The 14,654-nt window shown below is 38.2% G+C and overlaps 1 protein-coding gene across 1 annotated transcript in view; it reads right to left on the bottom strand.

Annotated features, from left to right (window-relative positions):
• The window catches only part of POLR3A (RNA polymerase III subunit A), a 1,593,947-nt gene that overhangs the window by 868,509 nt on the left and 710,784 nt on the right, over positions 1-14,654 (bottom strand). The window contains exon 11 of the mRNA XM_044055661.1: positions 1,690-1,830. Coding sequence (XP_043911596.1) covers positions 1,690-1,830 — 141 coding nt within the window. The remainder of the gene's footprint in view (positions 1-1,689; positions 1,831-14,654) is intronic.

The raw sequence follows: 14,654 nt of genomic DNA, 5'->3' as shown, positions 1-14,654 counted from the left end.
ACCTACAAGCTTCCCTAAAGCCAAAACTCTCTTCCTGCTACAATAAAATTTCCAAGTTTGCTACAAGCTACAAATCCTCCACCCACCACTATAATGCCCTCCACAAACTAAATTGGCTACAGCTGCCCAATTATCTTACCTTTACTCAACTCACTCAAGCTCACAAACTTACCTTCCATCCATCTCTCTGTGCCTCTCTTGTCTCTTCCCTCAAAATGCATCTACCAGATAGACTTCTGAGATCCAATAACCACAATCTGATTGAACTACATAAGCCTGCTTTCCAGCAGGCAAACTACTACTATCCTTTTTTCTAGCACAGCTTTGGAACTCTCTGCCACCTTTCATTCGCACCATCCATAACCACTCTACCTTTAAAACCCTGCTCCATTCCCATCTCATATCTATCTGGGAATGTTCCTGCTCTCACACCACATAACTTTCTTCAGCATTACACCCAGTTTCCACTCTTTCTCCCTCTCTCTTCTCATACCTCTCACTAAGCTACCATAACTCTTATCCTTTCTTCCCCCCTTCTTTACATTCCACATACACTACTTCGTACTATTCTCTTTCTTCTTACTTCAACACTTAACTCCTCCTCTCCCCCCGTACCCCTGATATAACTCTCACATAATGCCTAGCGCCAAACCTTCACCTCCACTGCTTTATTCCCACTGTACAAACGGATTTGTATAGATGTACTAACAATCTTTTCAAGTTTTCTTTTGATTTTTTTTTTTCTAAAATGTACTTTAATATCGTATTACTCAGTTACAGATTTCTCTACATTGTTTAAGGTCTTACATCTGTATAATGTCTTACGTCTATATGTCTGTATATTACTGTATTACTCATTTTTTATTGGATTTTTTCAAAATTGTATAATTTCTTATGGAGCTTTTCTCCCCGAGACTCCAATGAAAACAGGCTCATCTCAGCCCAATGGGCTATACCGGTAAACAAACTGCAAAATAAAATAAATAAAATTTACTAGCGCTGGAGTTTACTAAGCTGCATGTGTTGCGCAGTCTCCTGTTTTTCAGTTCTCAGACTCACAACCCTTCCAGAAACCCCCCAGTGATGGGGATTGCTGATCTTTTTTTAGGAAGGACTATACAGTCATATCAGTTACTCCTTTGTTTACTGGGCAAGAGAGCTGATACAGTGGACCTTTTCATCTATAGTCAACACCAAAATAGCACAAAAATAGGAATATAAAGGAGAGCATGGGTATCATAACATACAACACATCACTGTACAATACAGTTTATATATATATATATATATATATATATATATATATATATATATATATAGTCAGCAGATCAGATGTTACAGTTCTAGAGGTTTCTAAATGGTTTTGCTGTGGACATCAATTACGGGACATCCACTGGGCCTAGGCTTCCTCAAATTTAGCTTTAAGTACAAACTGGCATCATCATCCTGGCTCTGTTTCATAAGAAATTAAACAAAAATCAGTTCCTTAATATTTACTGCTGATCACATTAAACATCTTCAGAAGTGCACAACAGTTTAAATGTTGAGAGTAATACTTCATCTGTAGTATGCAGATATGTATTTAATACAAAACAGATAAAAATAAATTTTAAGATATTTATCCAACAGAAAGTGATTAACTACACACCACATACTTTTTAAATGAAATTTGAAATCAGTCCATCTTACCCCCATCAATACAAGTGCTTCAGCTTTTGCCTCCTCTGTTTGAGGAAGATGAAGGTTCATTTCATCACCATCAAAGTCAGCATTGTATGGTGTACATACACATTCATTAAAGCGGAATGTTCTGTGAGGTTTGACTCGGGCCTGCAAAAAACAGAAAACGTCAGTTTTTAAAAGCAACAGAGTACGTCAAAATCACAGGTCTCAAGCATTTACATGACAACTAAATCTTCCCATTTCCTATTCTGCCCGCAGCTGCCAGTCACCACCTCTGTCCTAACACACGACTGTTAAAAAGCAGAAGATTTTGAACTTTAGATCTTACTGAAACACCAAGAGGATACTCAAGATTCTTTAAACCAACATATCTGCTGCAACTCCCAAGCAGTAAATTCTAACATCTACTTCTGATTATGTGTGGGGGCGGGGAACAATACTCCCTATTTTTTGTAGTCAAGACTAAACAGAAGATCTCCTACTGGAGCTACAGAGAATGATCAAACAATAACCAACTACGACAGCTAGTAGGTCCCAAAAAACACAACATGCAGTGGAATGACTATACAGTTACGACACACTGAAATCTGAAGGTTTAATTACTAATATATACCCAGATAATTTAGAAGAGTTGCATACACACACACTTCCTACTACTAGGAAACACCCTCAACTTCCAAAGCTTTCTTCCTACTGGGCATACTCCAGAGTCCCACAGCAGAAAACCACAGCAAATGTATTTTTCTCTACAATACAGCAGATCACCTCAGAGAGCACAGCAAGGTCAACAGCATCTGGGTAAGGATGACCATCATTCCCTGCCTGGTGAATGGCCAGGAATTCTAGGATGATGCACTTCCCAATGATCTGGTCACGGAGTAATGTCACCAAAATGGATATGGGTATTTGCCAGTAATAAGAGGGTTGAGTAACTGACCTACTACAATCTATGCCAGGGACCCATGCTAATTGGGGGAGGCATCGACTGGCCATTGTGTGCCTGTCAAAGTCTATCAGCCCTGGATCAGTAAGCTACTAGCCAGCCATTGACCAGTTGGATTACTTGGAATAGCTCTGTTGAGCAAAAGCTGGACATAAAATTAGTCAACTTGATAAAAATCAACTAAGAACTGCAATAATGAAAATGGATTTAATGACCGAATGCAGCTTGGACATAGACGGCATGATGGTAAAATGGGAGGCAAAACATCCTGTGCATCTCAGAGACAAAGTGGAAGGACTGTGCAGCAAAACCACTTGGCTTGGAATATACAGTTTACTACTTGGGGAAGACAGTCTAGAAAAACTATGGGAATTGTGGCAAAGAAAAGTCTCCAGAAGACAGTGAGGGATGCCATCAGATAACACTCATGGCAACCAGACTCCAACATATAATGATTGGACTGTACTCAATCTCAGCCTATGTCCAGCAGCAGGGATGTGATGGTGATGAAGAGTGCATTCAGGCAGCAGCTGCAGGACCTACTACACAAGATCAGGACAGCAAAAGCTGGTAGGTAAAATGGGAGACCTGAATGCTCAAATTGGGGTGGACAAAAGGATATGAGAAATGCCTCAACCCACATGGGTGAAACAAGAGTAATAAAGAGGAGACCATTCAGACTTCTGTCCAGCAAATAGCTTGATGGTGGCAGAATCAGAATGCAAAGTAATCCCCCACTGAAACAGTCGGAACACAGCATAAACCACTGGTTACCACAATTAGTTCTAAGCAGGGATCAGAGAAGGCTCTAAGGTCAGACACAAGGCAGAAGCTCTGGAAGTTGAATCACAACTGTTCAAGGAAAGACTCAGGGTTCTAACATCTCAGAAAGAGGAGGGAACCCTGACCCACCTCTCTCTCTGGAAAATATATTTTACTCATGTTGGTCAATGCCAGGCTCTAAAAATATATCTAACCAGTTAATTCCTCTCTGAGAAATGAAAAAGCTATACTACGAAATTACAGTCTTTACTCTGTTTTCCTGTCATTAAGACCCTTTCTACACTAGGGGATAGTTCACCATACTGTTTTATTTATTTTATTTATTTTATTTTACATTTGTTGACCGGGCTAGTCCAACTGGATACATGTCCATTTTCAGTGGAGGCCCGGGGAGAAAAGCTCCATATGACAAAAAACAACACACAGGAGATAAGAATACAAGGTAATACTTTCAAGGTCACATGAACAATAAAACAGGTTAAACAGATAGTTTAAGTAGTTGAAACATTCTTGGGTAGTTGGAGTACTCTAACTACAAATGAAGTCCCGTTGAATTATGGATTGGATAGGTAGTAGCTGGCTGTTTGCTGCTAATCAGATTAGACTAGTCAACATAATGCAGTTAGAACTAGAAGGAAATTAGTGATGAAGTAATACATTTCTGTATGAAAACAAGGCAAGTCTATCAATTTTTACTAATGTGAATACCTCACACGAGTACAATAACCAACCAACCAAGCCTCTCTATTCTAACACTAGGGCCCACAATTATGATTCTTACAGCTACAAAAACAAAACAAAAAACATAAAATAAAATAAACCACTATTTAGAAATAAACAGTGACTCTTGATACTGAGTGTACTACCATCAGTGTTTCTACAGGATGATCGTCTCAAATGTCCACTCAAGTCCCTGCAGCTTACATATACTAACTCTGCATTTGCTGGACCTCTGAGTAAGGGGAATACTTTGAAGTACATCGATATCGCATTTTATATAGTTTGTATATATATATATTCATTCTTGATTTTCAAAGGATGGCTGTGGTTCTGACACTTTAAATAGGAACCCAGTATAACATGTGAATGTCTCAAAAGTTCATGTTACATGGCAGTGAAAAATATTAGCTAGGACTTGAATAGCCAAAAAAAATCTAGCAGCTAGCAAACTTTCCAATGTTTTAGTTACCACACACTCAAATTAATAAGTAAAAAACAAAACAAAAACATTTTTTTAAGATTTACTGTTGATCACATCAAAGGCAGCTTCCAAACGCAGCAACAGTTTAAATGCTTCTGAAAGGTACAGCAGAAGTCTGAAAAATCTTAATACAAACCAAGAAATCCAGCGTTTTGGCAACTAATTTATCTTCTCTCTACCAGAAGCTTGTTCTGATTAATCACTACTCTAGTTGAGAGGGGGAACTACCTTTAAGCTTGGTGCTAAACATGTTACTCTGCAGACTCAATTACATTTTTCCCCAATTTAAAATTACAAAAAGTGAAGTTGAATCCTAGACAACACTGAGGCTTATGGTTTACACTTTTAAATGCCCAGACTAAAGTTTCCGTTGCATACAAATGTAACATAAGATGTTCAATGCCCCCCAGTGTAAAGGAAAGTAGCTAACTGAAAAAGCCTGCTTTGGATAAAATCACTAGATCTCATTATACCTCACCTAGCAAGTATGTGCAGACGGCTGTACAATAATTTGGCTTTAGTATCCAGCTCTGGTGACTCAGAGGGGCAAAGCACTGACTATTGCCCAGGTGACCAGAGCTCTATAACAGCTATCAAAGGAGGATGGGTGTCTGTATACTGGGGAGTGATGGCTGAAGCTGGCCACAAACTGCCACATCCCATTAAAGGTGGGGACAATAGACTACATGAGACCTTTGGGGGAAAGGCATTCAGCTGACCAAGTAGTCATTAAGCAGTAGTCTCCAAACAAGCAAGTGAATGGGGAAAGTGCAGCAACCCCGGCAGTATAGTAGCCCGCATGTTCCCCTGCTTGAGGGAAGATTTAGGGTGATAACCATATGCACTTATTCTGAAGAACGTCAGTAAAGTCAAAAGCACCACCATGGTGGTTTGAATTGTGGCCCCTATAGATGTACTACTGATGTCCGGTTTGAGGGTGCTAACAGGGTTTAGTTTAATTAGTTGAGAACTGACAGCAAATATGAAGGAAATCTGAAGTCTTAACTACAGTCATGTAACAAAGGTATCATTACTGCAGCCTGTCTAGATACAACTATCTGCTCATTTTTAATAATCAAAACAATTTATTTTAAGTATGTTAACATTAGCAAAACTTGGTCTATTCTCATATATTATTGATATATTATTCTCGGGTATTATTGATAAGCTCACCAGCCTGGGCATAATCCCTTACGTCACAAGATGGATGGCAAACTGGCTCTCAGACAGATCCCATAAAGTAAGAGTAGCGGGATCTATGTCCGAAACCAGACCAGTAACGAGTGGTGTGCCTCAGGGCTCTGTCCTGGGGCCCCTCCTGTTTGATATATACTTCTCAGAAGTACAGGCAAGCACGGAAGGGCTGTGGCTGACTAAGTGTGCGGACAACTGCAAACTGGGTGCTATAAAAGAGTCTCCGGCCGACATGGAGATCCTCCAGAAGGGCCTAAATGAGACTGATGCATGGTGTCAAAGCCATGGTCTCAAGCTAAATGCAAATAAATGCGCAGTAATCCCCTTTGGAAAAAACAGAGTACCCACAAACTACAACATAAGAGGTAATCCCCTGAAATCTGAAGAAATAAGGGATCTAGGGACCCAAGTAGATAGTCAGCTTTCCTCTGATAACCATGTTGCCAAAGTGGTTAGAAAATCCTTCTATGTGACCCATCTGATCACAAAAGGGTTTGCATCAAGATCTAAGGATGTAATGGTGCCCCTCTACTCTTCCCTCATCAGACCCATTATTGAGTACAATGCACCAATTGGAATGCACCTGGCTAGACATCTCCAGCAGCTAGAGAGACCACAGAGGTACCTAACCAAGAGGATTACTGGCCTCAAACAGTTGCCCTATGCAGCACGATTGAAAAAGCTAAGACTGTTCTCTGTTTCATACCGCTTTTTCAGATGCAATCTCTGTCCAACGTAGAGAGCCATGTCCAACCCAGAATTGTTGAACATGCTCCATCTTAGCAAAACCAAATCTACTCAAGCTACACACTCTAGGGATATAAACCTCAACACAACAATGAATAGAACATGCTGGGGGGATAGATTCCCTTCGCAGAGACTTCCCTTTCTATGAAACAGGGTCCCGATCTACATAAGACAGAGCCCCTCACTATCACTCTTCCAGAGGAACCTTGATGAGTGGATGGGTAACAAAGTTCACACGGGATCACACCAACAGCACTACTAGATAGGGGCCAAGGGTACTAGCTGCTAGTACAAGGGTCTAGGGAACTACTAAAGGGGGGGTGAATATCGCACAACGTGGCTGGGCTAATATATGACTTTGGGCAGATAGCCCAGTACCAACCTATGAACCTATATAGGTCACCCAGGTCTCTGAAAAGTGCTGCTTTACTTAGAAGTTGATCATGAACTCATTCACTCCTATCGGGCTTTTATGTATACTTTCATGCAACACCGACAACTCTACAGGGTATAACATTTTTGGGTGTTGCTTTCCTTAACTAGGTGACTTACCAATTAATAAAAAGCAGCATATAAAGACCACGGTTATGCAGCAAAATTACATTAACACTATTACTCTACAAAATCTAGCAAGTGAAGATTTTAATCTCTCCTAGTCAACTGTTATTCCCATTTCTGTAAATGACAGTTACTCGCCACTGACCAACATGATGTAAAATAGCCCGGTAAGAGACAGATAAACACAGTGTTATGGTCAAATGCATAGACACTGCACTGAAGATATTGCTACTTGTTTGCCAGCAATTCTGAATATAGGCAATATATTTTCTGTATGTACATAAATACTTCCAAAAACCAAGAGACTTGCAAACTACTACTTGGCAACATAAAAAACCTTGGATAATGTTGAAGAAAACGTTGCACTGAAATTAGCACTGCAAATTGTATGCCTTGATAGTCACCGATATTTGCACATTAAACTGTACATCGACAGACATTCTGTGTTATGTGAAATGCACAATTTTTCATATACTGTAATTAGAAACTGAGAAAAAAAGCACTAAAAGAAATTTCTAGCTGTTATGTACAAGCTCAAGCCTACCTAAACAAAAATGCTATGTCACTATATGTCTAGGTTGCACAGTTTCCAAGACATGCAATTTTATTTGCAAAATTCAGGGTTTATGTGCATTATACAAGCATTAACACCTTACAGGGTATATGTTACTAGGCAAATAAGAGGCCGAATAACACAACAGTTGTGAGGCAGAGGGCTTCTACACCTCTGGAAGAGAATTACTTCCCCAATAAACACTCACCGTGGAGGGCTTTACTGCTGTTAGACAATGGGCTATTTTTTTTATTATTGTATACTTAAAAGTTTTGATGTAAAATAGTTCCTCAGTCTAGGATTTCAAACTTACTGTAGCATACGTAATCATTTGAGGAAGCACTTTACATCTAAAATACACAAGTTATGTAAAGTTATGCAAATACTTGTGTCACTAGTCACTGTATGTGTACACACACATACATGTGTACATATATATATATATACATACACACACACACACACATATATATTACACATATGCATACAAGTTTCAAAGTAAAAGACAGACCACCAAAAGAAATCTTGAGATTTTTGTACAATAAAGAAATGGATACAAGACAGGCAGTATAAATAAGCAAATGAACTTATGTTGCACAGCAGGATATGTTAACTGAGAGAATATATTGTGTATACACTCCAAATCATGCCATGACAAAGCAGATGAGACCTGGGAAAATGTAATTATAACAGGAGATGGAAATGGCTCCAGACAAAACCATGTCAGGAAAAGTACTAAAAAATGGGAATGCAAAATGTTTGTGGAAAAATACTTGCAGTACACCAGCTAGAAGAGAAGTTTATCCCAGCAATAAAGGAATGCCGAGAGGTAGGTGAGGGATTTAAGATGCTACATCCATCTATCGTCAGTATTTTTTTTCCCCAAGGAGGATCAAAGAAACAAAATCAGCCAGAAAGCTGAAGGAGATAGTTTCACAATGTTCTGACAATTACAAAGCCCATATAGAGGCTTTCCAATTCCAAGTGAAACTTTTTCCACTTTAACATAGGAAAATGCTTGCGTTTCAGAAGCCAGCCCAGGAATAGACTAGAAAAATCAGAAGTATCAGAGTTGAGGCAAAGACCAGTGCTGAGAGATCAAGGTAATCAAGACCACCAGCAAAAATGTGACATTAGTGAATAAAGGGCAAACTATTAAATATAATTTGTGTTTGACGCAGTGTGGAGTGTGTTAAACTGGTGAGGGTAGCAGCAAAGCATAAACCCCAACTTATAGATACTCAGCACACTGAAAGGACTGAATATGTGAAAAGTTTTTTTTTTGCTTTTATTAAATTGCATAAAATGCTGATTATGTAAACTGTTGTTCAGTTGTAAAGTAGCACTGTATAGTACGCAGTCAGAAGTACATTAATTGTAAGGAGGAGAGAGTTATCAGTGACTGCTTTATATCTGAGTCACTTTAAAGCAGTACTTTTTTCTTGGCTGTAATGCAACAAGGCTTTACACCAGGGGTTTCAAACTGCTGGCCCATGGGCCAGATGTGACCACAAATCAACACAGAATAAGCCTGCTTTTACACTTTCTACACTTTTACTGTAAACCAGCCCACAGTTTAAGTTACTTGTCTCTACAGCACTAAATCCACAGACAAGACACTGTCTTCTTGGTGCATCAGAGCAGCCATGTGTTTTTTTTTTTTTTTTTTTTTTTGTTTTTTTACTAAACAGAATAAATTTATATTTCTGGCCACTAGCACCTACAGTGAGACCTCCTCTGTAAGCAAAACCACTTCTTGCTGCTTCAAGTACAGCCGTGGTGCCAGTATTTTAAAATATATATTTTTTTCTATCTAGCAACGACTGGTTTCTGTTCTGTGACATCAGATGTCACAGTGCAGAAACCAATCAGGTCTTGAGACTTCGTGGGATTCTCATGCTGGTGTAAATAAAAGTTTGAGTTGCCTGTTACAGCTCATTTTAAAACTTGTGAAACATTTCAAGAATAGGAGTAATTTTGGAGTAATGGCAGGAAGGAATTTTTTGAAACAGAAACCAGAGTAATCACCATTTCGGTAAGTATTATTCTCTGCTACTGATTTTTCTGTGTAAGAAGGGGGGGCAGAATTCTGGTGACAGATGTCTGCAGTTTTGACCTTGTGATTTTTTGCTTTTGTTATTGCCGAAACTGCAAGTCAAGGCTACTGGACATTTGCCAACTAGGTTTTATAAAATTAAAAAATATGCCATGATTTATGCTGAAAAATGAAATGCATTTTAAGTTCTTAAGGGCAGAATCAACTTTCCTGGGTAATACAAAATCAAGTCCAAGAAAATTTCTATCTAGCTACTATTTTACTATTGTTGTAATATGAATTAATTTGGATAAGTGTACTTGAGTGGATTTTTAGTGACCGCAAGAACAGCATTTAATTTTTTTTACTCCTATTATTTTGTTTTCTAGGTCAAGTACAGGGGGGGGGGGGGGTTCTAGAATTCTTGGGCTAAGCATGCAGTTCAGGACTTGATTGAGAAGTATGGTACGTAAGGGAGAGAGACTGGATATTTATTCATTTACAGAGCTGAGTGGCCTAGTGGCTAAAAAATGCACTATGCAACTATTGTACTAGTAACTTGTTTGTGAGACGGTGGACTGTAACAACTGTTGTGTTAACTGCAAAATGTCTATTTTTACCACATTTTCTGTCATTTCCCCATGCAAAATCCTTTGCTTTCTGGTAAATTACTTACAAATGCAGTCAGTAATAGCAGCCATTATTGTTTCTGATTTGTCATGAAATGCACATTAATGCAAAAGCTGTTCTTTTAATGTTTTAGTGAATTACGTACTCATGAGGGTGAATGAAGGATAAAATAAAACTGTTGTGTTAGTTGCACACCGTCCATGATTTTGCCCCATATACTTTATCTTTTTCCTTTCAAAATGCTCTGCTTTCTAGTAAAGCATGGAGAACTGCAGTAAGTCAGTAATTGCAGGTATCCATGTTCTGATTTGTTCCAGAAATGCACGTTAATGCAAAAGCTGCTGTTCTAGTCACTTTTTTTAGTGAATAGTGTTGTACTGACTTTTCCTTTTAATGGTCAGTATTTGGTAGTATGGATCATTTCCTTTTTCCAGCCTGCACTTATGGAATGAATTGGTTCTTTGGGAGAAGGGATTGCAGTAAATGAAGACAAGAATGAAAATACTGAATATTTTCTCCTTTTTTTCAGAGCACCAGCAAACCAATTATGACCACATCAACTAAGTAGCTCACTTCGGATAGATGCACAGTGAACACCGCTCGTACAAGGATAAAAAATATTTAATAACTCCACACAATGTAAATGCAGGTACAATTCCAGTATGAAACTCCACACAGAATAAAGATGCAGGTGTAATTCCAGGTTAAGCGCTTTCAACTGTAATACACAGTCTTCCTCAGAACAAAGCATACCACACACCTTGATAACATTTTATACCCATCTTAATTGAAAAATCTTTTGATAATTAGGAAAGAAAACCCGCCAAAAAAACTTAAAGGCATATCCTCTAGTATGTTGCCAAAACTGTGTGCTAAATATAATCCTAACACGAACCGGGCCTGAATGACTTCATTAGCATCAAACCTTTTTTGGTGCTTCAATGAATCATGTCTGCATACTTTCAGTTTTTATTAGAAGTTCAGTTTAATTGCAATATGGTTGATTATCATTTTCATTTTTATTCTTCTTATTATTGAATTCATTTATTTTTCGTATTTACATATAGTTATCATTCTAGCATTGCATGCACAGCCTTTTCCATATGGCTTATATACATATTTTATATTTTATATGTTTTATATACTATTGAATGACATTTTTTCATGTTTGTTATTATTGTATGACATTTTTCTATTGTATGACTTTTTATACACATAGTATGACTATGTAGGTTTTTTGTAGATAGTAGACATTTATAAATGTTCGTGTTAGGATTATATTTAGCACACAGTTTTGGCAACATACTAGAGGATATGCCTTTAAGTTTTTTTAGCGGGTTTTCTTTCCTAATTATCAAAAGATTTTTCAATTAAGATGGGTATAAAGTGTTATCAAGGTGTGGTATGCTTTGTTCTGAGGAAGACTGTGTATTACAGTTGAAAGCGCTTAACCTGGAATTACACCTGCATCTTTATTCTGTGTGGAGTTTCATACTGGAATTGTACCTGCATTTACATTCTGTGTGGAGTTATTAAATATTTTTTATCCTTGTACGAGCGATGACCACATCAAGACAACCAGTCTCTCAATATTAAAAAGAAAACTATCTTGAGCACAATCAGTTTCAACAGAAGAGGAATGTCGATCATTTCTTAAGTCAATTTCAATGGAAGTGCAACATGCTTGACATGTACGGACAAAGTTGCTCTTATGATAGAGAGCAATCTTAAGCGACATTACCTAATTAGGTGATACTCATACAAAATACCTAGGTGAGCAAAGGGCTGAGATGGTTCTATAAATGAAGACCAGTATGGCTGCACAGCAAAACCTCTTCTATAAAGTTAGGAAAGAAATAGATTCAGCAGTTTTCGCAAGTTACGTTGTATGTGAAAGATACCCAAAACTGTGAAGCCATGTACAGTGAGATTCTGTGAAAGAATGCATGCTTCATGAAGCTTTATTTGTTCAGACGAAGTATTTTTTTCCCCAATATCAACTTGTCTGCAAATACCAGTGATCAAAGGATAGGTGAGATATCACTGGATATTTATCAGCAGCTTTGTGAAAAAGCCACCAAATTTACCGTTTGCTCTGTAGCTCTCCATGAAAGCATTGATATCAATAACAATGCACAACCAGCTATTTTTGTCAGGGGAGTGAATATTGACTTTGAAGTCACTGAAGAGCCACCAAGTTTGACGCCTCTGCATGGCAGGACAACATGAAATGATATTTTCAAGAGGACGCGTAATGCAACAGAGTGCAGGCCTCCCATGGTATGGACTGACTGATATAGCCCATAGATGGTGCCCCCTCAATGGCTGGTAAGAAAAATGGTTTTGTAGCCCTAATACAGAGAAAGTTGAACAGGAAAATTTAGACACCCACAGCTTTGCACTGGATCTTTCAACAGGAACTTTGCAATAAGTCACTAAATTTTCAGAATGTGACGTCAGTGATTATTAAATGCATAAATTACATTTGTTCAAGAATGCTTGCAGTACAGTTTTGTGCATTCCTCGAAGATATTAATTCTAGTTATGTGGACATTCTCTACTTTACAAAGATCAGTTGGCCGAGTCAGGGAAATGTGTTGGCGATGTTTTTAGACCTCAGAATAGAAATTAAAGGACTTGTGGAGGAGGGAAACAGACTGTCCACAGACTGGTGATACACAGTGGTTACTGTTTTCCACCACAAATTCTAAATCAAGTATTGACCGAGATTGAGTTTTGACCATTTTCCAGCAACCTTTAGAATTTCTACTTCATAACTCATGAGAGACTGTCTTTAAATCCTAACATGTGCAGACTGGCAGAACAGAAATATACAAACGTTTCTAACAAGAGAAACACTGGAGGGCTGTGTACAGTGCCAAAGGAAATAAATGGTTTCATTTTTCAATTACTTCTTTTTCAGTGAAAAATGCAATAAAATATTAAAAATGCATAGTCTGTTTTATTTGTGCTATACATTTTTGTCGGCCCTTGTATCAGTAGGTATGGAGACTACTGCTTTACACTGTAACAAGGTGAAAAGGAGGAAAGAAGCAAGTCAATACAAATGAGAGATCTAGAGCTGCGGGATGAAAAATTCATACTTTTAGTGATATCAATGTTTAGACCTGGGGTATTCAACAGGTGGCCCTAGAGCTACAAACCCCCTCCCCCCCAAAGCATTTTATCTGGCCTTTCACATGTCCTACAACATGCTGTTTTGAATGGACTGACACATACTGGGCATGGTGATGTGGCCTCCCCAAACATTGTGAAATTTGGTGAGTGGACCCTGAACTGTTTTGGTAACTGGCCCCTGAGCTAAAAAAAGTTTAAGCTACAGGCAAGGCAGTTTTGAACCAAGAAAAATAATGAAAAGCATGAGCAATTCTAGTTCTTCATTGCACCTACAAAGTTACTAGCATGTTTTCTATCAGAACCTGTTTTTAGTTTGAGTCAATTAATCAGCAGATGCAAGCAATTAATCATGATGTGCTTGAACATTGTGTTCTGACTGAAATTTACAATTCTTTTTTGCATTTGCAAAGTTATTTGCCACTTTGTCATGAGCACCTGCTTTTAGTTGGGGACAAGGCACCTGTTGAAGCAATTGTCATGAGAAGTCTGACCAGTGTGTTCTGAATGAAACCTATGAAGTAAAATAAAAGCAAGTTTTAAAGGGAAATGGGTAAGGAGTTCAAAGTAAATAAATGAAGTCTAAAACAGTGGGAAGTGAATAATTTTATAAGTAGTTGCTTCCCTAGCAGCCGCAGTATTTTAAAACACTAAAACTGTACACCATAGAAAGGTTTAAAGCTACAATGTAATGTTTACTAAAAGCATTCAAAAGCTGTTTTCCCCATCTCAGTGGAACGGAGAAAAAACTGACAGCATTCTGCGTAATTGGGAATACAGGATCTAACATTAGTCTAAACAAGTGAATCAGGGAACAAGTCTTTGAAATCAGACTTTGAGGTAAAAACAGCTTCCAAAGCTGAGGATAACCATAAGACATTTTTCAGTTATGTCTGCAATCTTAAGGACAGAACCGAACAATGTGTGGAATTAGCTGTATATGGCATCACCTCTACTCAAGCCAGAAGATATTGTAAATCTATTGGCCAACAAATTTCAACTCAGATTTCACTTCATCATCCCCATTTTGTCCTAAAGAAATATATTCTACCACTCCACCAACAATCATCAAAGATCAGGTTGCCACTGCACTCTCTAAAGCTAAAAAAAAAAGAAGTTATGTACCTACCATAACGTTCCATGTTAGTTGTCTTCATCTCACCTTCCTTCTTGCTGTTTGGGATCGGAGCCG

This window comes from Protopterus annectens, chromosome 14.part0 (genome assembly GCF_019279795.1).
Source record: "Protopterus annectens isolate FY-2018-M chromosome 14.part0, PAN1.0, whole genome shotgun sequence".
Taxonomy (NCBI): domain Eukaryota; kingdom Metazoa; phylum Chordata; order Ceratodontiformes; family Protopteridae; genus Protopterus; species Protopterus annectens.
This window is presented reverse-complemented; position numbering and strand designations above follow the sequence as displayed.